This window comes from Malania oleifera, chromosome 4, assembly GCF_029873635.1.
Source record: "Malania oleifera isolate guangnan ecotype guangnan chromosome 4, ASM2987363v1, whole genome shotgun sequence".
NCBI lineage: Eukaryota > Viridiplantae > Streptophyta > Magnoliopsida > Santalales > Ximeniaceae > Malania > Malania oleifera.
In genome coordinates this window covers 93,581,700-93,608,139 of record NC_080420.1, presented here as the reverse complement: position 1 = coordinate 93,608,139, position 26,440 = coordinate 93,581,700, and the positions used below count along the sequence as shown (strand labels likewise).

Below are 26,440 nucleotides of genomic sequence, written 5' to 3'. Positions count from 1 at the left end.
TGAAGATGTGAGTGAGATCGCACATGTGGAGTTTATCATTCCCAATAAGTTTGTTTTCAATGTCTCTGTCCACTTGCACTTACGCTTATTTTTGAAACTTGTGGATTATATCGATCATCTCCAATTTTGCATGGTTCGTCAGTTCATCATCCTTCAATTCAAGATCAAATTTTTTCCATACCATGGGAGAATGATGGAAATGTCAAAAGGTCATGTGTGAGCAAGATTAACGTCAAGAGGCCATGTGTCAGCAAGATTAAGGCATTTGGAGATGTTTGTATTTTCTACATGTGTAGGCATGATTTAGGATATTTGGATTTAATTATGTAATTTTCAGCATTCATGATTTGCCATTATGTTTCTTTAATTAGGGAGTTGCTGTTATTTCCCAAATTAGGTGTCCTTATTTATGGATTTGCTATTTTCTAATAGAGATTGTTTCCGTATGGAATGTGATATTATTTCTCAGATATTGTTCCGTATTTAGTATTAGGAGAAAACCTCTATAAGGGCCTGACGTCTAACTGTGAGAGGCAGATCTGAATATGGAAAATTAAGTCCTGCACTGATTTTCTCTCTCTTTATTTTTCATATTTATTTTATATATGTTAGCTTATTTTGGTTTTCTCTTAATTTTCTACAATTTTCTTGCTGCCAGTCAGTCTTGCTTCATCAAGCTTATAAGTATGAAAACCCAAACTTTTTTATAGGAAGTTATATTCTCTTTACGACTATAAAACACTGCATGAATACCACAAACACAGCACAAGCAGTGGGCCACAATAAACCCTAAAAATATAGGACAAGATACAAGGACATGTAAATGAAAATTATATTGTTCTATATTTAAATGTATTACGTATCACAAATATTAAATTTTTATATTGATATAATACACTCTGTAAAAGAAATCTAAATGTGCATATGCATTTTTTTCCTTTCTATTTTTTGAAAATTCTCAATGTATGAATTCTTCCATTGGAAACATCTATAATTTAATATAGTTTTTTTTAAAAATAAAATAAAATCTCAAAGTGGTTTTTTAATAGAAAAGGAACCTTTATTACAACAGCCAGCAGAAAAATACAATGAAGAGAACAAGAAGTCCTCAAACCAAGAGTGAAAAGAAAAGAATAAAATTCTATCAGCTCAATGAAGCTTTCCACTTATGGTTGACATCCTGAAAACAACAGCCATTGAAACAACCAGCACAAAGTGCTCAAAGGGATGCCTAATACGTAACCCTTTCCCAAAGTAAAGGTAGAGGCACTTTCTTGCCGAAGGGATGCAACCACTCCCTTAAAACCACATTATCCATAAAACAGCGAAAAGAGCACACCTCCTGACATCCATCCCCTTCCCAAAATCTTTGAAAGGGTTACTCAAAAGGTCTGCCACGTCGTGCATACCCAAATGTTGCCAAATACTCTAGTTAATGTATTCCACAACCCCCAAGAATATAAACAGTGCAAATACAAATGGGAACATTCACCAGACAGCTTGCGCACAGAAAGCACATGTGGAGAAAAAGCCTTGGAAAGCCTCCTACTCTGCAGCAGATTGTAGGTGTTAACTCTATTGAAGGCCACCAACCATACAAAGGCCTTTATTTTAGAAGGGACTTTAGCCTCCCATATGAAGAGGGAAAAAAAAAAAAAAACTTAAACACGAATTACCAGTAACCACCTGAAGAATCCAAAATAAAGATCCTACAGCCCTCTTGCTAGAGATATTACAACCCTCCAACACAATGAGCAAAGAAGAATGCTCCTCCAATTCCCTATCATTCAAATCCCTTCTAAAAGGAAATTGCCAAGAAAAGGAGTAACCATCTGGAATTTGAAAGGAAGAAATGACATTGTTACGGAGAGAAGAAAGATGATACAGACCATAGTTACCGGAAAACACTAGCACCCTAGCAAGCCATGAATTGGTATAAATGTTCCAAAATATGGTACATTTTCGTTCTAGAGAAGAAAGATGAAACCATAGTTGCCAGAAAACACTAGCACCATAGCATACCATGAATTGGTATAAACGTTGCAAAACATGGTACATTTTCATTCCAGAACTCAAAACCTAATGATCCGAAGTTTAAATTCAATAATTTTCCCATAGCATATTTTTTAATTAGTTAAAATGGGGAACCATTACATTGTAATTCTACTTTCAGTCATTATTAATCTATTTTACAAAAGACAGTCTCTTCTAGATTTTGAAACATCTCAACATTCTCCCTAAAATCTGTAGTGCTGGTACTCATTTATCGCCAATTTATATATATTAGTACCCTTAATCTTTCACATTGTAGAGTATGTTCTGTGCCACAATCTCATTCCTGTTCCATGAACCAGACATTCCACATTCTTGGTAACACTGATACAAACAAGTAGCAGTAAAGTGGGTCTCATGTGGTTTGGATTTTTTTGGGCAGGCTGGGGAGGGGTTTCCAAAGTATTTGATTTGGTAGTGTGAGATACTGGTTGGCGATTTGACAAAACAAAAACTTGGAAAATTCTTGGAGATAGGGTTGGGATGGAAAGGAATACATTTTTAGGTGTTTGTTCCTGGTGAATCAAAAGGGGATGGATTGGGAAAGTTCATGAAAGAATTCTGTGCAGTGGTTGGGTTTTCCATAATGGAGATGGTGGTGTAGGTGAGGGTTTACAGAGGTGCAGTCATTCATGGAGCCTGGTATGGTGGAAAAGAAGATCTGTCATAGATGTGGTCGTGTGATGCAGATGCAGCAGCAGCAAGCGCTGCAGCAGGTGAAGCAACAGACAGCCACAGCAGGTGCAGCAACAGTCTGTTTGCCCTCCATCAGTGGGACAGCATCTCTGTATGGGACTACGGCACTGATCGCGGAGGCAGCTAGGGTTTTCTTTGGGGGCTGGGAGTGCAGCGAAGATGGGATGGAGTGAGCCAGGGTGCCTTTCAATCAATTTGGACTTGGGGGTGTGCTTTGGAAAGTATAGGATTTGAGGAATTGAGCTGGGTGAGTGAACAGGCCCAAAGTCCAAAAGTTTTAAATGGTAACCAGGCCCAAATTTCAGCCTAAAGTTCGTGTAAAGCTTGGGCTTAAAGAAGATTAGGGTTAGGTGGGCTTCCTTGTCTGGCCAAAATTCTAATTAATCATAGAGGAGGTAATCAGCCCATTTCAAGTTTTTGGGAGGGATTGAATAATCCTGGTACAGCTAGCTCTCATGTGGAGTAGGAGCCGGCCCTACCCCTTCCTCATAATAGAGTTAATGCCATATTGTAGAAAGGGGATCCAAGCCCTCCACCGTGCTGCACAGGGGGATTGACAGGGGGTGAATCCTGCAGGGCAGACTCTTACCAGGGACAGTAGCAACTCTATTAGTCTTGGAATTTCCTGTGCGTTTGGTTGAGATGGTTGCTGCTAGGACAAGGGCTTACTCAATAAGCTGCCCTTGAGCTGAGGAAGGGTCTTGCACTATGGTGCAGGAATGAGGTGCGGGTGATATCCAAAGGATTTTGCTGTCAACAAGGGGGATAAATCTATTGGTAAGGGAAGGAACTTCGAGAGGGTTTATGTATTCCTGGTGGACAAGCGTCTGCTGGAATAACAGAAAAAAGATGCGAGAAACAATGCATAAAGTACTATAAATGTTGTGAATCTCCAGAGTATTCAAAAGGGAGGAACAAATGTGAGGAGTAGCAAGGGTAAGGAGAAGGAAACGTGGGATTATATGTTGGACACTGAAAGTGTTGACATCTGTGAATTTGCGGATGAGGATGGCATGCATTTGGATAAGATTCTAGAACAGTGTAGCTATGTTTCTGAATTAACTGATTTACTTGGGTGTTTATCATATGTGCCACCATCTCTGATAAAATGTTTGGAGGCTACTTTTATAATTGAGGAGGATGGAATGGGTAAGCAGCAGCAGTGCAACAAGAGAATTCTGTCCACTCCAGTAGATGAGGTTGGTCGGAAGGATTTGGAAGCTCAACAATTGATGGATGAGATGGGTTTGTGGTTTTCTGGTCTTGGAGGTTATGGAGTTCACTTGGATGGGGTTAAAAGGAAATTTAAGAAGGGAAACATGAATTAGCAAGTTTGAAGTGTTCGGTGAATTATGAAGGCAAGGATTTAAAAAGGATGTTTATTATTTGAATTGTTAGATAGGTTCCTTCTGCTTTTTATTTTCTTGTTCTCTCTCTCCTCTCTCTCTCTCTCTTGATGATTGCTTCCTCTTTTAGGTTATAGCCTCCTTTTCTTCTCTTAATATATTTTCTTTTATTATGAAAAAAGAAAAGCAAAGGAGCACTCAAGGTCTTAAATTTCAATTTTGACTAAATTCTGAAGGCTCCAAAGTATGGAAAATTTGATTTCAATTTTATGATTTTAAATGAAGAAGTTGTAAAGCATGTAATTCTTTTATGAAACTTTAGAATGGTTAATAGACATAACAATGCAAGTTTTAGAACTAGTACTTATAAACTAAACACATGAATGGCGGGCATGTTGTGTGTGAGGTGCAGTAGGCATAACATATTCAGTTAATATATAAATGAAATTCATAAATTAGTTCAATACTATCTAATACGAATAAGGATAATTTAGAGATAAATATTGAATAAAATGTTGTTGCTAATTTCTAGGTTTAATTTTCATATATAATTTCTAAAGCCCTTGTAACAATCTTTGGTTTCAATAAAAAATCTAGACAAACTGAGAAGAAATTTCACTTTGCATTTAAACCTCACATTTTAAATTTTGATTAATTTTGGATGAGTTGTTTAAATTTCAGCCAAATTTTTTTAAGACGACTGCTAGTTCTATTTCAAGGTTGATGGAAAGCAGAAGCTATGACAATTTTGTGGAAATTTAAACCCATGGGAACATGACAAAGCAGAACACCCCACCCAAAGGTCCTCCCAGAAGTGAATGCGATTACCTCTTCTCAATTTAAACATTGCGAAAGGAATAAAGGATGGATAAACCTGCAAAATGAACCTGCAATGACTCTAAAGAACATCTGATATCCATGTCAGCGTCCCACCCATTAACTTGCAGCCAAACTTATTTCTTATAGTTCTGTGCCAAAGGGATTTGAGAAACTGCCACAACATTTACCAAGAGAGTGCTTTTAGACACCAAATTACCAAGACCAAAACCCCTTCCTCCGTTGACAACCTCCCACCTAACCAAGTTCCTTGTGTTACCTTCCTTGATTAAAGAAAATCCCTCATAATCCTCTCAAGATTTTGAACTACTCCACCAGAATTCTAAACAAAGACAAAAAAAATACGAAGTAATGTTAACAAACTAGCCTCGGCAAGGGTGATATGGCCAACAAAAGAGAATACAGAACCTTTCCTCCCATCCAAATGCTTAGCCACTTTAGTAACCACTGAATCCCAGAACGCCAAGTAGCAAGGCCTTCCATCCCAAAAGGTCTCTTAAATAGGTCAAAGGCCAATCTAAGACACCACTCCCAGCTACTCAACTCAAAAACCAAAACCAGAACTAAGATTAACAGCCCCAACTCCACTCTTCCCCCAATTAATTCTAAGACCAGTGACAGTCTCAAAAATCTGTAAAATGGTAAAAACTATTTATAGAAGGCTCAATATTATCATATAAGAAAATAATGGAGTCATGAGCTAATTGCAGTTGGGTAACAATGACCTCTCCGCCTCAATACGTGTCACAACCCCCTGTTCACTGCCTGACACTGTATCATCATACTCAACACATCCACCACAAGGACGAACAAAAACAGGGATAAAGAATCCTCATGTCTCACTCTTGTAGAAGAGCTAAACCAAGCTTTTGGCTCCGCATTGATTATCACTGGAAAGTATGAATTGGATAAACATGCCCTCATCCATTTCCTCTGCCTATCTCCAAATCCTTCCTCAATGCCTTGTCTGAAGAATCCCAACTAATAATGATCATACGCCTTCTCAAAATCCTATTTAAACACAATTCCTGTCTTCTTACCATGAATAATATCCTCCACCACCTCTTAGCCATTAAGATAGCATCCACAATTTGTATACCCAAAAAAAGCACTCTAGGCAAAAGAAATAGTGTCACTAAATACAGAACAACCCATCATTAAGAACCTTTGCAATGATCAAACAAATAGACCAAAAGTCCGACACCATAGTTACTCTTCTTTGGCACTAAAGTTATTGAGGTAGAATTGACACTAATTTTCCATTCCCATGAAACTCCTGAAAGACTCTGATTAAGTCTTCCCCACCACATCCAACACTTATTAAAAAAGCAAAAAATTAACACTTACTGAAAAAGAAAAAAACTATGTTTCCATCTGGATCCAAAGCTGCATCCCTCTCTAAACACCTCTGCCCTGACCTCCCGCTTCAAAAACCTCTGCAACCGAGCCATTTGAGAATAAGAAATTTCATTCCAAATGAACCTTTTAATCATCGACCCATTAAAATCTTCCTCAGCATAAAGATTTCTGAAAAGAAGTAATTTACTTATGCAATCACCCTAACATCAATCACCACCTACCCGTCCCCCAACTCCATTTCTCTTATATAGTTAGTGTCATTTTTCCATTTGCTACCCCATGAAATATTTTTTAATTACAATCGCCCTCCCTCGTTTACTTAAATTTAATTTTCTGCCAACAACTCCCACCATCCTTCAAAATTACATCCACTAGTTCATTTGACTTACACACTTAACACCCTCCTCTGCTGAAATACCCTCAACTTACTTTTTACTGTCCAAAACACTCAACTCACTTAAAACACTCACATTTTTCACTTTAATATCCTCAATCACCTCTAAATCTCCCTTCTATAGAACCTCTTTATCCTCTTAAGCTTCCTCAATAACTTAAATTCCTCCCACTCTGCTACAGAATAATCACCCCAAGTCTCCCAACCAAAAGATGAAAAGAATGATGATCCACCCACTTGTTCTCAAACCTGAATGGATCCAATGGGGAAAAATGATCAGAAACTGTTATGGTTAGAACTTCCTGCACAAGATCAGGAAACTCCTCGCTACACAGAAATCTAATTGACTAGCAGCTGCCCTACCCTCACCACCCCCCCCCCCCCCTGGGGCAGCAAACACACACACCCCAAGTGAACAAAGCATTCTACAGAAGAATATCTTGCAGGCCCCATCCACTTCATAAAAAAAAAGGGCAGCCTGGTGCACAAAGCTCCCGCGTATGCGGGGTCCAGTGAAGGGGCAGACCCACCCACTTCATAATTTGAAGAAAATGAACCCCCTCCCCCTCCCCCAACACCAAAACCCCCCATCTAGGTTAACAAAACTCATACACTGCACACAACTCCTCTCAAAACTGAGAATGGAACATGGGTCGAGTGGACGGAAGTGAACAACTTTGCCCCCTCCCCTTAACTTCAAGCAACATGATAAAGAGAAAAATACCCCAAAGACAATCATCTCTATTTACCAAACTAGGGTTCCCACAAAATCAAAATGTCCCCCAAGGAGGTATAGCAGCTCAATCCTTCCCCATCTACCTTTTCAAGCTTAGTTTCTTGTAAACACAAAATATAAGGAGAATAGCTAGAAACCATTTCTTGAATCAGGCCCATCTCAAAGTCACCTAACCCTCTTAACATTCCAACTCATCAGCCTCTTATGTCATCCCCCCCAACGCCCAAAAAGAAAAAGTTAAAAAAAGAGTGGGCAAATGAGTGATACCTTCTCCTTCATTAGCTCCTTTTTGGCACAAAGTTATATTCAACAAATTTGGTCCAATACTTGGAATGGGAAGAATATCTTGAAAAGGATTGGAAGACCCCTGATCTGTCTTTGGTAGTTGAATGAGGATTCCTCGTGACAGTATCAGAGTTGCAGCATTCCCTGTCTAGAACGAGTCTTCATTATACAGGATGATAACCATAGTCCCTTCCTCAACTACAGCATTTGGAAGATCTGCAACTTCCTTCAAATGGCGAACACCAACCTGTGCATTCTAGGAGGGCCACATTAGCTCTAAATTCCCCTGCCCCAAATCCATATAGTTGATACTGATAATCTGTTGCAGAATAGAAGGCCTTTTAAGGCTTTATATCCAGATGTTTGCTCTTTATGTTTTGGGTGTTCAGTATGTGCTTCTGACCTGTTCTCTCATTGTTAATTTTCTTGGAGGGTCTGGAACAAATATCTCGAAGTACTTGGAGAGAGTTGGGTTTGTCCAGGGTTGGTGGAGGATTTGCTATCTGTGTCATTTATAGGTTTTGGAAGGAGTAGAGACGGTTCGACTTTGTGGAGTTGCAGGTTTTTAGCTTTCTTGTTGGGTACTTGATTGGAGAGGAATGCTGATATTTTCTCAGGAAATAGGAAGTCGTCCTTTATGCTCTGGAGGATTGGGTATATGGCATCATTGTAGGCTTTCGCAGCTGGTTGTTTTAAAGGATTGTCTTTTTCTAATTTTGAGCATGATTTGTTAGCAGTTCTGTTGCGATGTTTTCTCTGTTTTTCCTTTTTTGATTTTCTGTGAGGATTCTTATGCTCCTTGTTGTATTTGCTCTCCTCTTCAATAAAATTTGCTCTTTTTATATCCAAAAAATAATAACTTTATTTTATTTTTATGATGCTTTTAATGCAGGTTGAAGATGCTGAAACGATAATTAACCTCACTGAGGAGATGGACTCCATAGATACTGGGCTCCTTGAAGAAGCTTCCAGTATTATTCAAGAACTGACCAAGAGATTGGATCAATTTGAGTTGACTCAACTACTTTCTGGTCCCTATGACAAAGAAGGTGCTGTTATCTCTATCAGTGCTGGTGCTGGGGGTACTGACGCACAAGTAATCACTTGATCTAACTACTAATGGTTAAAATTTGTTGAGATTTGACCTTTGTCATGTTATGTAATGTACCTATAATACACCTAGGTGTGTGCCAAAATTTAGCATTTGGGCAGCTGCATCCAAAAATTTATCAGTCTGGTCGGCTGAACTGGGAAAACCACTTAATGGGCAAACTATATCAATTGTCAGAGCTGTGTGTTTTGCCGCGTCAATGCTTTTGGCTCATGCCCGGTTGTGACTCCATCTAAAATCCAATGGAATCACTAGGCCTAGGCAAGAATTTGTTTTGCTAAACTGTCATTTGAAAACAAGTTAGAAACCAATTAAGAGTGAATATTTGAGAAACCAATTAAGAGTGAATATTTGTTCAAAACACAAGATACACACATATGCTTCATAAAGAAACTAAAAACGTTTTACCCTACAACATTTTTCACACTTCCTAGTCTACATACATAACTGCCATCTAAATGCATGCTTAGTATCCCTATTGTCTTCTTGCAACCTGTAATACATGTCAAAAATGGCAGTCTCTTGAAGAACTTAATAAGAAGCGCTCTCCTTCAGTTTGAATCTGAAATATTAAGATATAGGGTGAGCAACCACAAGCTCAGTAGACATTCTTAATTCTCCTTATTTAAGTAAGGATTTCAATATTTAGCACATGATTTCTTACATGCATGCACAATCAGAAGGTGCAGGAATACTCTCTTTATTCTAGGCAATAGGCATCACCACTCTTTATTCTAAGCAATCTCTTCATCTAAGTTTACCATCATAAAACATCCAAAAAAAATGCATTTACACATTTTTTTTTTCCAACATAGCAGCGCTGTCCCAACTAAATACACATTTTATCTCAAACAAGTGCCAAATTCCGGCTTGGCCAACCACTGCTTAATGCGGGAACATCCTTTGGAGGTTTAGGGCCTTTCAGCCAAGGGAGACACAATCCCTACTTGCTCAAATTCCAATATCACAGTCACAACAACACATGGTGCTAGCTATTTCACAAGCTTTTTGATAGCAAGTAAAACAATCATCCTTACAAGATGAATACCTACCACATGAAAATTTCCCAACCAAACAAGATAGCTATGATAACTAAAGAAATTATATATGCAGCCATGTTAAGTAATTAGAAATAACAAGCTTAAATCTCCCTTAGGATTCAACTTTAAGCAAGTTTCTATCCTTAAATACCCAAAAACACCTGGTGAATAAATGAAAATTTCGAACACCTACCTTTATCTTCAGCTTCTTCAACTTAGTTTTGGTTTCTTTCTAAATTTATTGTATTTTCTCCTGATTCTCTCTCTCTCTCTCTCTCTCTCTCTCTCAGAGTTTGTCGTATTCTTCTTTGTGTTGAGGCTGCTCTGCGGGGCTGGAAAGGTCAAAAACAGCAGCTGCTTGCCAATTGTCTCCTTTTAGGCTGGAATTGGAAACATGGCAGGACTGCAGCAACTGGTGGCAACAATGTCCTGCAGTGCTGCCATCTGTGTGCTAGGTGTCGGCTGCTGGTCTTCAGAGCTGCTAAGTGGTTGTTGCATGCTCCATCCTGTTTTTTTTTTTTGTTCCCTCTCCCTTTGCCCGAACTCTTATGTTTATGTTTTAGCACATCCCTCATAATTTTCTTTCATCTAAGCCCCTCCTCCACTAATAAATCAAATGGAATTCTCAATATCAGTTGGCCTAAAGGTTATGCTTATCATATGTTTTGGAAATTTTGATATGAAGGGGGCGTTTGTTTGATCTGAATGACCTCCGAATAGAGGTTATATTTGAAATGGTTCATTAAATTTGTGAACTGGTTCGACATCATAATGTTTGGTGACAGCTCTGAATTTTCTAATTCCTCTTATAGAATTGACATGAAAACACGTCTGATTCAGATTTAGAGGTTTCTTTTCCAATTTTATCTTAACAAAAAACTCATTACCCAAGTGATTTAAAATTAAAATAATAAATTTTATTTTTGTATAACGATAAATTATATTATTTTTATTTATAATTATTAATTAAATATATGACAAGAAAATATTGCTTATGTTAAATTAAAAACTTTAGCATATGTAATTGCTTATTAATTTTATCAAATATTTATGCTCCTAATTGTTGAGAAGGTTAAAATTGAAAAACAACACATATTCAGACATTAGATACCAAACAGTTAAAATAATTCAAATCTTAGATTTAGTAACTAGTTTAAATTCAATTCAAAACTAATTCACAAAATTAGATTTGAATTTAGTTTTCTACACTTAGCACTTAATTTTACTAAATGCCCTCTAAATCTCTTGTTAAAATAATTTTAATTAACCAAATAAGTTTTCTTTTATTCTTTTTTAACCTCTATTCTATTTCATTATTTTTTGTTCAATGATTCTTTTTAAATGCTGTAGTGGAATGAATTTATTCGTTCCACCAAGAATTGGGGTGTAAAGATCACAGTGTCAAAGCAGCAATACATAGACCTTTCCTAGATCCCATGTATGCAACATATTGAGTAGATGTGTCGAAATCACAGCGCACGTGGAAATCCATAAACACAATCCAGTTTTTAACGATAAGACAGCTCCTAATGGACAGTTGCAAAGCTCAGTTTTTGCTGGTGATTTCTTTTGACCCGAATTCATAATTTGGTGATCCCAAGACAAACAAATCTTGGATGGCTCCATTTATGGAATGCAGATCACTTTCAGTAAAGGTGGCACAAATAGCCTTGTAGCCTGTTGGCATTTGTCCCTTCTAATATGGTGGTCGTCATAGGTTTCAGACTGAAGCTCTTTTTTCTTGTAGAGGGTAAAGAATAATTTCCCTCTGGGCTAATGGGATCTTACCTTCTTCTTCCCCCAAAAAGGAAAATGAAAAATAGGGTATATCATCTCTCTATGTTAACGAGTTTAGGGCTTTGAGTGCTCTATAGGAAAAATAAGCTATGTTGTCTCTTTATGTTGCTATGTTTTTAGGGCTTCATTCTCATTAATATTCGTTCCAACTTACCTCTTTTGATCTTGCATGTTTGGCTGAGTCATTTCAAGACTGTGTGCCATCTTGCATTAAAACATGTTGTGGTTTCTGTATTTATTTTGGTTAAATTTTGTTATTTCACTGATTGATCTTGTGATTCTTCTTGACTTCTATGGCTTCTCTCTCATACTGGCATTGATTCCTAACAATAGCAATGGTTTATCAGTTTATGTTTTTTGGTTCTATATTTCAAGAAATATTGCATAAGTTATTTCTTACAGTAGATGGATGGAGAACTTAATGAATAGAAATTGCCTTCAATCATATGAGTTATTTGGTCTCTATAAAAGGCATACTTTGTAATTTTTCTCAAATTATATTGTATAAATGTCCATGAATTTATACTTTTTCGAGCCTGAACAGCTTGCTAGGTTTCATCCTGGTCATCCTCTTCCAATGTAATTTTTAGTGTTGGGCCTGATGTGATGTGACAATGCTCTATTTTATCTTTTAAAATACAGGAAGCACACTTGCAGCACACTGCTCAATCAAATATTCAAATGTCTAGTTCCCCAAAATCTCTGAGATTCCTCAATCTTATTTTCTCCCAGTTTTCCTTTGTAGGATTCTAACATTTTCCTGAAACCTTTAATATAATCCAAAAAGGTTTACCCAATTGTGCCACTTCCCTTTTGGAGGATCTTCTCCCAGAAAAATTGTTTATTCGTTGAGAGTGGAGGTCATATTATTTTATTTAATTATAATTTTAATTGTCATCAAAAAGATATTTTAAGTAGATAGAATCACTTATGAATTGCAAGGTTATTTGTTTTCTGCTTGTTTTGTGTGAAATTATTTGATAATCCAGTGCAGGATTGGGCTGACATGCTTCTCCGGATGTATGTGAGATGGGGAGAAAAGCAGCGATACAAGATACGTGTGGTTGAGAAGTCCATGGGAGAGGAAGCTGGAATTAAGTCAGCCACAATTGAACTTGAAGGACGCTATGCTTATGGGTACTTGTCTGGTGAGAAAGGAACACATCGCATTGTGCGACAGTCCCCTTTCAATGCAAAAGGTCTTCGCCAGGTAAATTTGTCATGTGATCTATATATTGCTTATATTTTGTTCGTGGAAATTAGGAACTTGACCTGACCTTCCTGGCATACACTAAAATATGTTATATATACTTCATTTAGTAATAATGAGTGAATAGGGCGCTCTGCTATATGAGAGTTTCTACTGGACAAGATCATGAAGTGGTGGTATGTGGTGCCGTATTTGGCCTTTACACCCATTTTACCTGTGGGAAAATATGCCTGTCAAATTTGTAACAGCTTGTTCCGGAGGTCTCTTCTCAGCTATTTAACAATCTATGTTATTGTTACTGGCTTACTGCTAATCCCATATTTTCTTCCATTGGACTTTTTATTGAAACATGAGATATGACTTTAATTATTATGGTTGCTGGGGGGAAAATTTAGTGATATTTACCTTTATAATGCAGGCTGGTTCTTTTGTTGCAGCGCTCTGAAAATTGTGACCCTTTTGGACCTCTCTCTCTTTGAAAAATTAAGTAACATCTGTGTTAATGGTTATTTTAGTCTTTGAATAATATTAAGTGTGTTACTATTATGTTAGTGAGAGTTAGTAAAGGTATTATGACCATTAGAACATATTTGATGTGTATTAAAATAGAGGGAGAGATCTATCTTTGATTTAGGTGATTCATTTAATTAAAACTCAATGTGGTATCAAAGCATGATCTAACGTAAACCCTATCACCAGCCCAAACTCAGCTGCCACCGGAAAACACCCTCCTCTCGCTGCCCTTCTTAGAACCACCGCAACCCTTCATTATTTCACTAAACCAACCATATAGCCAAAAACAGAACCCTTCGAACCATAACCCTACAAAATCCCATTGCCGGAAACCTCCCCATGTGCCCCCACGCACTGGTGCATGAGAATTGTTTCGGGCACATTTTTCTGATTTTTTCCTCTAGCATGTTCTGATTCCTTCCCTAGACCATATATTCAAGCTATGGGACATGTGTTTTGCTCAAATATCGAAACTTTTTCAACCATGAACTTGTGTTAATCTGTTAGTTGTTGTTCTGTAGTCATAAAGGCTATTTGTGAGTCTCTCGGAGCAGTGGCAGTGTTCATAAATTGATTTGCAAGGATGTGACAATGTTATATCAGTTCATCAGTGGTTCACCTCATTTGCGGTTATGTTGGTTTGTGGTTGTTCTGATTAGTTTTGATTGTTCTTCTTGTTTGAGAGTGGTGTGGCTGCTGGTTTGTGAGTGTTGGGATGGAGTCCATGAATCCCAAAAACATGTTTCCTTTATGGCTATCACAAATAAGAACTGAAAAATTATATGGAAAGAATGATGTTTAGTGGTCTAAGGCTGTTCAGGTTTATTTAGTGAGATTAGGAAAATCTAACCACTTGCTCCAATCTAATCCCTTTGATGAGAAGACAAAAGAAGTGTGGATTCAGGAAGATGCTTTGGTTGTTTCCCTCTCGTAGAATTCGATGGAGTTCCAGATTGCATGGGTATGCATGCATTTAGATACTTGCAAGGAGATTTGGGATCATGCCAAGCTTTTGTATTCTAGTAACATTACACATGTATGATTTATCCCAAGAGTACTTTCAGTTACAATAGGGAGATAGGAACATTGCAGATTATTTTGGAGAGATGAAACGTATTCACGAGAATCTTAACATCATGCAACCTATAACCGTCGATGTTCATGATATGCAGAAGAAGAGGGAGTAGATGACATTTCTTTGTGTTCTAGCGGGTTTGAAACCTGAGTTTTGAGGTCGTCTGGTTCCAGATTCTTCGTCGTGCAAAGTTGTCATCATTTGTCGATGTTTTCTTGCGTCCTTTATGCTTCCTTCAGCACACAGTCTCCTTCTCTTGCATCTGGCTCTAAAGGACAGCCTTTGCCATACATGGTGATTCTAAAATTCAACCAAGCAGCTGCAAAAGTTATTGAGGTGGTTCAAGTAGTCGTGGTGTTAGAGATGGACGAGGTAGAGACACTCCTTGCAAGTGCACTCATTGTGGACGAGGTACTCATGCTATCAAGCAATGTTGGGATTTCCATGGTAAGTCGTCACGTGTTGCCAATGTAACCACCACCAACTCCACACCTTTGGGGGCAGCCAATGCAACCACCATCAACTCCACACCTTTGGGGCCAAGTGGGGGGCAACATACTATATCTATGTCAAAGGAAGAGTACTCCAAGTTCCAGTAGTATCAAGCGTCACACCAAGATTTTTTTCCCATTGCATCTTTTGCCTGAATAGGTAATCCCAAAGTATGTCTGTCATCCAGTACTTCTCATCCTAGTTCTTGGGTTATAGACTCTGCTGCCACAGATCGTATTATAGGTATACCTAAATCTTCTCCACTCTTCAATATCTTGAAAACTTACCTTTTGTTACTCATGCTAATGTATCCACCACTATCGTTAAGGGAATTAGGATTGTAATTGCACTTCTTCTGTTTCTCTTACTTAGGTTTTGTATATTCCCAAGTTTCCTTTCAATCTTATATAAATTAAGAAGATTACCAAATCCATTCATTTTTCAGTAACATTCTTCCTCAATTCTATAGTCGTTCAAGATTTGAAGACAAAGAAGACGATTGGCGAAGGGCGTGAAACTAGTGGACTTTATCACTTTGAGCTGCTATCTCCTATTGCCTACTACTACCACACCTCCCCATATTCATTTTGCCTTGGTCTTCATTGGAAAAGTTGAAACCTGCAAACTGTTTCAGTTAGTCCATTATAATGTTTGGGATCCTAATAGAATTTTGTCTAAGTTGGGTGTTTGGTACTTTGTAACTTTTGTGAATGATTATTCAAGTGACTTGGCTATATTTAATAAAAAGATCATTATGAGTTATTTCATATATTTTATGCCTTTTGTTTTGATATAAAGACTCAATTTGATTGCTACTCTAAATACTTTGGAGCATGGTTTTAAATAAAGGCCGCAACCGTTACGTAACGCCGTTACGTAAAGGTTTTTTGGGTTACCGATACCGTTACACACCGCGAAATCGGTGGGAAGAAAAATCACGGCCGTAGCGGCCGTTACGGACCGCGACCGTTACGTAAAGGCCGCTACGGCCGTTACGTAACCACTATAGGACTGTTACACCAAAAAAATATTTTATTTTTTACTTTTTCTCTCTCTTTCATATATCATTCTCAATATACCAAGTGGCAAGAGGGGGAAAAGATTATAATGAGGATGACAATGATACAAAATTTACTTTTTCTTTAAATACTCACAATAGATGCATTAATTAACAATTTCAAAATACTAACTTGTTAGGAATTTTTTTTTAATAATATTAGTAATGTGATATTTATGTTCTTTATTTTTCAACTTCAACCTTCTTTCTTTTCTAGCTATTTTATATTTATATTATTCGTATGTCTTATGTGTCTAATAGACTAATGGAGTGTATAATGTATTTTATTTTATTAATTCATTTAGCACACATAAAATTTATCACAAATAAGAACAATGAGAAGTATAAATACGCACACACACGTAATTTTCTATCAATGATGGTTTAAGACAAATGTAAACTTGTTGCCCTTACCAAATAACTTAGTTACTCGAACTAAAGGGTCCAAAATACACTAAAACCCTTTCTAAGAATGGTCAAAAGCTTAAAACATGCAAGTACGCTAATATGCACAAGGTTGTGTGTGCTTCAAAAAAATTCACGGCCGTTACACCCGCTTCCCGTTATGTAACATCCGCTACTCCTGCTTCCCGTTACACCTGTTACCGTTACGTTACGCTACCCGCTACCGCGATTTAAAACCATGCTTTGGAGTGATAATGCTAAAGAGTATTTCAATATTCAATTCACTACTTATATGACTTAGTTTGGTACTGTTCATCTACCATCTTGTGCCCACACTCTTCAACAAATGAGGTTGCATAAAGGAAAAATAGACATATTCTTGAAATCACTTGCACCTTACTTAATCAAATGCATGTACCTAAAGTATTTTGGAGTGATCTTGTACTTACTGATTGCTATCTTATCAATAGGATGTCGTCCTCTGTTATTAGTAGTAAAATTCTTTACTCAGTTTGCTTTCCTAATTCACCTCTATTCTCTCTACCTCCTCATATATTCGGGTGTGTGTCCTTTGTTCATCAACTATCTCCTAAGGTGAATAAATCAGATCCTTGTGCTATAAAATTTGTCTTTCGAGGCTACTTATATACTCAAAAGCGATATCACCTTTCTAACCCTACTCGGCATCACTTCTTTGTTTCTGCAAATGTTACCTTCTTTGAATCTATACCATACTATACTTAGTCCCTGAATGCTTCTAATCTCAATGAGCTTCATTTTCTATCTAATCTTCTAGATTCTAGTTTGTTGTCCTTACCCATTCAACCACCTGTGTCTTCATGTAGTTTGAGTCCTTCGCATTGTGTCGATCTCATAATTTGCAAGTGTATTCATGATAGCGACTCCAAGGAAGAGAATCCCCTCTAGGTTCTACTAGCACGCCTTTGGTTTCCCCGTCTGATGATCATATTCCCGATGATGTCGATCCTCCCATTGTTGTCCAAAAAGGTAAAGGCACATGTACACAACATCCCATCTCCAACTATGTTTGCTATGACTTCTTATCACCCTCCTATTATTGTTTTGTTACTACTTTACCATTTGCTACCCTTCCTAAATCTGTTCTAGAGGCCTTAGCCCACTCTGGGTAGAGGAATGTCATGGTTGAAGAGTGAATGCTTTACGGGAAAATGATACTTGGGAATTGTATCTCTTCCTCCTGACAAATTTGTGGTTGGTCGTTGGATATACTGAAAAAGTCAGCCTTGATGGTTTTGTGGCTTGTTTGAGGGCATGTCCCATTGCTAAGGGGTATATTCAGGTGTATGGTTTGGATTATTCTAATGCTTTTTCCTCAGGTGGCAAACTTATATCAGCATGTCTTTTCATCTCCTTGGCCACCACTTGTCGCTGGCCTTTGTATCAGTTAGATGTGAAGAATGTCTTCTTGCATGATGATCTTGAGGAGGAGGTCCATATGGAGCAACCACCTGGGTTTGTTGCTTGGGGAGGTGGGGACTCGGGCTTAGTTTATTGGCTCAAGAGGACACTATATGATTTAAAATAGTCTCCCAGAGTGATTCAATGTTGTAGTACTTAAGTTTGGCCTTTGATGGTGTGCAGTGGATCACTCGGTGTTTTATTGTCATATTTAATCGGTTAGGATCCTTCATATTGTGTGTGGATGATATTGTAATTACAAGTGATGATGATCAAGGTATTCAAAGCTCTAAACATTTTCTATAAACTAAGTTTCAAACCAAAGATTTGGAATCGTGAACTACTTGGGATCCAAATCTTGTATGGGAATTGTTTTGTCATAGACGAAGTATGTTCTTGATTTGTTGGATGATACTAGGTTATTGGATCCAAACCGGTTGATATACCCAGGCATCGTGGCAACTAGTGTCAAACATGGGTGATTTATTGTCTAATCCAAGATAATACTAGAGACTTGTTGGGAAGTTGAATTATCACAGAGTCACTCAGCTGGACATATCTTTTGCAACAAGTGTTGTGTGTCAATTCCATGATTCTCTGAGGACAAGTCACCAGGACGCAGTAATTTGCATCTTTAGAAATCTCAAAGGTGCACCTAGGAGAGTTCTCTAATATAGAGATTAAACTCATACTTATATTTAGGGATATATATATATATATATATATATATATATATATATATATGTAGATTGGGCCTGATCGCCTTCCGACCAAAGATCAACAACCGGGATTGTATCGTGGTTGGTGGTAATTTGGTTTCTTTGAAGAGTGAAACAAATTGTTGTGGCCAGGTCAAGTGCTGAGTCAGAGTATAGGGCTATGGCTCACACTACATGTGAACTTGTTTGATTCGAGAACATGTTTGAAGAATTGGGTTTCTACATTGTCAGTCTATAGAGTTGATGTCTGATAATCAAGCTGCTATCATATTGCCTCCAACCGGTCTTCCTTGAGCGAACGAAACACAATGAAGTTGATTGTGTTAAATTTAGGAGGTACTTGTGTTAAATTTATTTGTAACAAGCTAAGAGCATAAGATATCCATGCCCTAGCTTGAGGGGGAGTGTTAATGGTTATTTTAGTGTTATTAAGTGTGTTAGTGGTATGTTAATTAGTGAGAGTTAGTAACAGTATTATGGTCATTAGAATGTATTTGATGTGTATTACAAATAGAGGAAGAGACCAAACTTTGAGTCAAGTCATTCATTTAATAAAAAATCTCATTAGTCTGCAACAGAGTAAAATGTCCTAAAAGAGGATAGACTTAAAGAGTACCTATAAAATTCAAGACAAAAGGACAATTGATGAAGATTCTATAGATTACCTCTTCTTAAGGGGGAGAAAATGAACTCCAAACTAGGAAACATATACACACCAAGAAGAAACATATCCACTTTCTTTGATGATTTTGTTGGCAGGTTGGCATCTAGTGCACTACTTTGAAATGGATGATCATTGGGATCACCAGTTCACCAACATCTTCACAGGCAGGACAAAGAATCAAGAAAGCAGTTAAAAACAAATTAATGAATAAAATTATTTTGTCAACCTGGATATTACAAGCAGTCCTCTATACTCCAAAATGTGAGGCAATCAGTGAAATTGAATCGATCTACCGAAAGATTTGATTTAGCAGGATGATAGTGGTTGGTGACTTGGTATCTGAATTGAATATTGAAATCGAGTATTTCTCATTTTACTGCAGTGACTTAGAATCTTTGTGAGATGGTAATGGTTTTATGCCTTGTTATATTTGTCATTTTGACTATTGCCTCCATACCAGATTTGAATGATTAATTTTTTATTTCTAATGTCACCCATTCCAATTTCCCCCACAACCGTAATCTAAATGAATTTACTTGATTGTTCCCTGCGTCAAATTGGTTCACAATACTGTTAAGTGACCAAGTTTTGTTGTATTTTCTGTTTTGTACTGCAATAATTTTATAGAAAGTACTTGGCTTTTGGTGTAGGGAACTTAGTTTATGCCTTTGTTCTGGTTTATTTTCCCAGTCTTCTGCATCTTTTTTTGATCAGTAAAGGTAAATGTATTGATCAAAGTACGTATATACAACATACACAGGGCATCCCTGGGATTACACAGGGGAAAACATCCCCATCCAAAGCAGTAACAGACATCAAGGACTTCCAAGCTAAAACAGCAATTTATCCAAATCTAACAGAGAGCTGAAAGCATTTAAATATCATTGTACATATTAAATTTATCAAATACTATAGAAGTGTACCTTTGAATCACCTGGAGTAGGTCCAAGGGAGAGATCCTCTTTCCTTCAAATTTCCACATGTTCCTAAATTGCCAGATGAAATAAACCGTAGCAGCCAAGCACACTTTTTTCCCTACTGATTGAATCCCAGTGCCCTATGCTTCTTTATGGAGCCATTTCAGAGAAGCCTTCAGTGTAGACATTGATCTGTTAATGCCCAGCCATTCCTTTACACGATCCCACACTTCCTTTGTAAATCCGCATTTGAAGAATAAGTGTTCATTTGTTTCGATCTCTGCATTTCACAACACACAATTCTGGTCTATTTCCTCTCCTTGGATTTTATCATTTGTAAGTAACTTTCCTTTGACTCCCATCCACAAGGTAAATGCATGTTTCGGAATACTTCCACATTCCCATACCTCTTTGTGCCAGGGTACTGTTCTCCCTTTGTTTCTCCAAAAATTATAAGCATGTTGAGATGACACTGTTCCATTTACCACCCACTGATTTAACAAAGCTTCAGCATCCCTACAATTTCCACAACTTCGTACTATTTGGTTCTTTAGCTCCACAAATTTTTTTGAATAAAGGAGAGTCTTCATGTTTTTGATCTACTTCCCAATAGTTTGAATCCTAGTTTTCTGCATCTTGTTCCATCTTCTAAGGGATTATGATCAACAGTTTTGTTCATTTGATAGCGTATGCTCGCCTTAGTTCACAAGCAATACTGCACAACCATTACTAAACTAGCAAATAAAATCCATAATGCTTTTTAAATTCTACTAAAATCCATATAATGCCACTGCAGCTTATGCACGGTACTATAAATTCTATGCAAGCTTTCCCTTAGGATGAACTTCAGAGGAAATTTAAGCTATCCCGTAAAGTGCATATATTTCCTGTTACGTCAGAGGAAGTTTAAACTGACATAGGAAGGACCACTAGAATATTGAAACTCTGATAAAATCTGATCCACTCATTCTTTGAATTCTCTTCATCTTTCTTAGTAGGCTCTTTTCTATATGCGGAAAATGCCGGCAAATTAGTCTTTATGTATGCACGTCTGTGTGTGTGGGGTAGTTTGTCAGACTACTAATGCTATGTTTTTGAATTCGAATCATGTTCAGACAAGTTTTTCTGGTGTTGAAGTTATGCCTCTTCTCCTTGAAGAGTCGTTGGATGTTGAAATACCAGAGGAAGACCTTGACATTAGTTTTTCAAGGGCAGGTGGAAAAGGAGGTCAGAATGTCAACAAGGTCGAGACTGCTGTCCGCATTACTCACATTCCCACCGGTGTCGCTGTTCGTTGCACAGGTTTTCACAGAATGAGTGTTTTCTGGTTTTTCCTGCTATGTTCCTTTTTTTTTTTTCCCCTTTTGCATATTTATGTTGTTCTTTTCCTTGGGATGCAGAAGAGAGATCCCAATCAGCAAACAAGATCAAGGCTCTAAGTCGGCTGAAAGCCAAATTGTTGGTTATAGCTGAAGAGCAAAGGGCATCTGAAATCAAGCAAATAAGGGGGGATGCAGTGAAGGCAGAGTGGGGCCAACAAATACGAAATTATGTATTCCATCCTTACAAACTTGTCAAGGATGTACGAACAGGAGTTGAGACATCAGACGTTGCATCTGTAATGGATGGTGAATTGGATTCATTCATCAAAGCCTACCTCAAATACAAGTACAGTATTACAGTGTCTGCGGGAACGGTAAAATAACATTAATGGATTTACTTTTCAGGTACTGTAAATCATTGTATATTTGTGAAAGCTCCATCTTATTAGATCGAAAGTAAGTTTGGAATTCAATGTTGTCGTTCTCCATATGATCGTTCTCTTTAATTCTTCGAACAACCTTCTCATAGTTAATGCTAGGTTTTTTATTTCAAGCAAGCGAAAATGGACAAGAGGGGCTCGAAGTTTACATAATTGCTTATTTGAATCTTCAATGCATTACTCTCGCTTGCAAACATGGGGACTTAGACTTCGAGGATCGCAGTTCCTCTTGTGAACTATTAGAGACACAATTATGAAATTTAATTAGAAATTTCCCACTATACTATGAACACAAGTAAGATTCACCATGTGTCTAAAAGTTATGTTTCTTATGTTATGACTTCAACCAAGAGGGACTAAAACTATGCCACCCTTGCCACACCCTATTTTTTGTTATTAGATTCTTTAGCCGACTTCACCTAATGGGATCTATCGCTGCAGTACGTTCTATTTTCATCACATTTCAATAGATGCAATTATACTAACTAATACATGTATTGCTACGTAGCCTTTTCCAGATGACATGATAATGTCTTTGGATAGGTTTGCATGCCATTCAAATTATCAAACATGTATCTTATTTTATTTAATTTTTTTGTCATTGTGTTTAATGGGGCAATTTCCCAAAATTTATTCACATGTCAGATGGTAGCCAAGTAGGGAGCTTGACGTGCATGCCTTATTGATGTGTATGAAATTATGTCACCCTTTTAAGTAGATGCTATTAGCTCCATTAGTGCACCCATAGTTTTGCTGCTCCTGCGAGAGCGTGACATGCCATGCCATGCCATGTACTTGAATTATTTTACAAATCTCATATGTTCCTTTCGACTCCCCAATTCAATATATGTCTCATCTTAACTAAGATGGGAGCTTGATGTGACCACTCATACGTTTATTTAGAGGGATGTGAGGAGAACCCCTTTTGTCCATTGTGGCTTGAGGCTTGAGGAGAGAGTATACTTAAAGTATCGCATTTAAGATTGAAGAAATATTTTTACAGATTGGTCAATTGGCTTGCCGAGTCGATCAACTTGTCTTGGGTGACAATCAACATCCCCATGTTTTTCTATATAAAACTCTATATCAAGTTTTGAGATTTTATTGAAGCCGGTCCAATGAGTTTTGAGCATGCAACAATTTGAGAAAGAAAAAAAAAATAAAAAATGAAAACAAGTAGTTTTAAATGATTTTGAGTATTTTAATATTATTTTTGAAAATTTTTTTTTTCTATGTTAGGCTTTACCTTGATGTGGCATTTGAGTAGATGCAAGTAGCTGTGCATTAATGCATGTATAGTTATGTTGTCCCTGCTAAACAATGGCGTCATATGTCATATCTTTGAATAGTTTGAGTCATTGAATTATTTGATTTATATCAAGCATATCTTTGATATGCCACACAATATGACATTTTTCAAATGTTTTAAATGAAGGTTAAGTTGCCATTGATATTACTTTCCACATAAAAGAAAATGCGTAGTTGCATGGATAATATAAGAATGAATATTTGTGAAACTTACAATTCATGCGGAATTTGAAATAAAGGATATCAACACAAAAAAAAAAAAAAAAGATTTAAATAAATATATATATATGCATACAATTACATTTGGCTCGTGTCTCAAGGACGCAGTGTGTTGGGGATGAATCCTGGAGCAACAATCACACACGAAGAAAATAAACATCCACAATGGAACATCGAATTTACGTGGTTCGATTGAATCGACCTACGTCTACGGAGCACACACCACTTCACTATTTTGGGAGAAAAAAAATATAAGGAGCCTCACTGCTCAACTCTCTCTCTCTCTCTCTCTCTCTCTCTCTCTCTCTCTCTCTCTACTCTGCACACACTCTGCGCACAACACAACACACTTCACACCTCACACACACCTCCACGATCATGAGAAAAAATTAGAGGATAGCTCCAAATTTGTTTTTAAACTTACTAAGGGTCAACGAAATTTTGAAAAACTCTTAGGAGCCCAAAGAAACTCTCTTAGCAAAGAAGGTCTTGGATTTAATGGTGTTGAAAATGTGAGACGACCTGATTTTTATTTGGGACATTTTACATTAGAATCAAAATCCCAAATCCCATTTAAAGATCCTAGATGTCGAATGATATGTTTTAAATGTAAACAAATTGGTCATATCCAGTTCGACTATCCACTTAAAAATAAGCATGTAAAAATTAGAAAGGTGTGGAGAGTCAAAGGTGATCCAGACACTAACCCTTGTGGACCCAAAAGAATTTGGGGACCAGTGTCAGTTACTTAGTCTTTCATGTAGGTGTGTTTGAGATCGTCCTTCTTAAAGGAAAAGTGGTACCTAGATAGCAGGTGCTCAGGTGCTCACGGTATATGATTGGTGGCAAAGCTAAGTTTGCATCCATCACTCCCAAAGATGGAGGATACGTGACATTCGGAGACAATGCAAATGGGTGAATCATCAGTGTAGGTAAGGTTGGTAAGGAACCTTCCCTTGTTATTGATAATGTACTATTGGTTGATGGATTGAAATATAATTTATTGCATATTAGAAAATTGTGTGATAAAGGATTTAAAGTATCTTTGAAGCTCACACACAACTCCACACACACAAACAAATTTGGAGCTATGCACAATCCACACACACACACACACATATATATATACAGAAGAGGGAGTAATATTCAAAGGGTGGTGGCTACAATTTCAGCATAGTTTGCAGAGGTTGGTGGCCGTCGGTGTCCAATGTCAAAGTTAATGGTTGGGCTGGTGCAGCTGTCAATGACTCCAAACCTACAATCTCAACAATATCCCACTTGGAGACGGAGACAACATCCCAACCAGTGTATAGGCAAATGATGTGCTCATGTTTGTCTTAAAGCATGAAGACCAACTGGAGTTGAGCACAACTTTAGCTTCTCTGTAGTCACCACCTTCGTCAACATGTCAGCTGGATTTCTACTAACTTGAATCTTTTCAAGTGTCAATACTCCATCCTCTAATAGAGATCTGATGAAGTGATAACATTATCCAATATGTTTGGTTCTAGAATGAAATGCAGAGTTCTTTGCCAGATGTATCGCACTATGATTGTCGCTGTACAAAACATTCCTCTCTTACTTTAATCCAAGCTTTGTCAAAAAAATCCTGAAACCAAATCATTTCTTTGCTGGCTTCTGTCACTACTACATACTCAGCTTATGTAGTGGATAGGGTAACAATCTTTTGTACTTGCAACATCCAACTAACAGCTGTTGTGCCAACAGTGAGCACATATCTGGTGGTGCTCCTGCAGTGATAAACTTCACCAGCAAAATCGGAATCTACAAACCCTTTGACTTTCAAGTCTACTTTGCCGAAACATAAGCACTTATCAACAGTGCCTCTGAGGTACCTGAAGATCCACTTCACTGCTTCCCAGTGAGTCTTCCCTAGATTAGACATGATTCTACTGACTGCTCCCACTGCTTGACCAATGTTCGGTTTGGTACAAACCATGGCGTACATGAGACTTCCAATGGCTGAGGCGTAAGGTACCTTAGCCATGAAGTCCTTCTCTTCATCTGTCTAGGGAACTTGATCCTTGGAGAGGCAAAAGTGTCCTGCCAAAGGTGTATTTACTACTTTGGCTCTGCTCATGTTATACCTCTATAAAACACGGCTAATGTACTCTGACTGAGATAACTGCAATGTTCTCTATCGCTTATCTCTGGAGATCTGCATTCCAAGTATTTGCTTCACTAAGCCTAAGTCCTTCATGTCAAACTCCATTGACAATTGCTGCTTCAATTTCCTGATCTCTTCTATATTTGGTCCTGTGATTAGCATGTCATCCACATATAACAACAGAATGATATAGCTATATTGATACCTTTTGAAATAGCAATAGTGGTCGACGTTGCACTTTAGAAAATCATTCATATGCATAAAACTGTCAAATTTTTGGTACCATTGTCTGGGAGCTTGTTTGAGATTGTATAAGCTCTTCTTCAACCTGCACACTAGATTCTCTTTACCTTTCTATGAGAATCCTTTTGATTGATGCATGTAAATTTCCTCATCAAGATCACTGTGAAGAAACTTCGTCTTCACATCTAACTGCTCGAGATATAGGCCTTTTGAGGCAACAATGCTCAAGACTGATCTGATGGTTGTCAGCTTCACAACTGGTGCAAAGATGTCGGTGTAGTCAATTCCTTCTTTCTGCTCGAAGTCTTTAACTACCAACCTAGCATTGTACCTCTTGGAGCTGTCATGCTCCTCTTTGATTCTGTACACCCACTGGTTGTGAAGGACCTTCTTACCTTTAGGCAACTTAGCTAGTTCCCACGTTCTATTGGAGCTAAGGGACTTCATCTCGTCCTTCATCGCAAGCTCCCACTTGCTCGTATCTGCCACCTGACATGCTTCATCATAGCATTCGAGCTCTCTTCCATTGGAAGAAGTAAGTAATCTATATACCTTCTATTTGGTACATGAGGCTGAGTAGATCTCCTAAGCTCCAGAGCTGGAGTAGGAGGCGGTGGTGCGACGATCTGCTCCAC

The 26,440-nt window shown here is 37.7% G+C and overlaps 1 protein-coding gene across 1 annotated transcript in view; it reads left to right on the top strand.

Moving 5' to 3' along the window:
- LOC131152982 (peptide chain release factor PrfB1, chloroplastic) overlaps positions 1–21,940 on the top strand; it is a 41,609-nt gene extending 19,669 nt beyond the window's left edge. The window contains exons 4-7 of the mRNA XM_058104972.1: positions 8,598–8,801; positions 12,648–12,863; positions 21,261–21,447; positions 21,546–21,940. Of these exons, the coding sequence (XP_057960955.1) occupies positions 8,598–8,801; positions 12,648–12,863; positions 21,261–21,447; positions 21,546–21,850 (912 nt within the window). The 3' untranslated portion in view covers positions 21,851–21,940. The remainder of the gene's footprint in view (positions 1–8,597; positions 8,802–12,647; positions 12,864–21,260; positions 21,448–21,545) is intronic.
- The last annotated feature ends 4,500 nt before the right edge of the window (positions 21,941–26,440 follow it).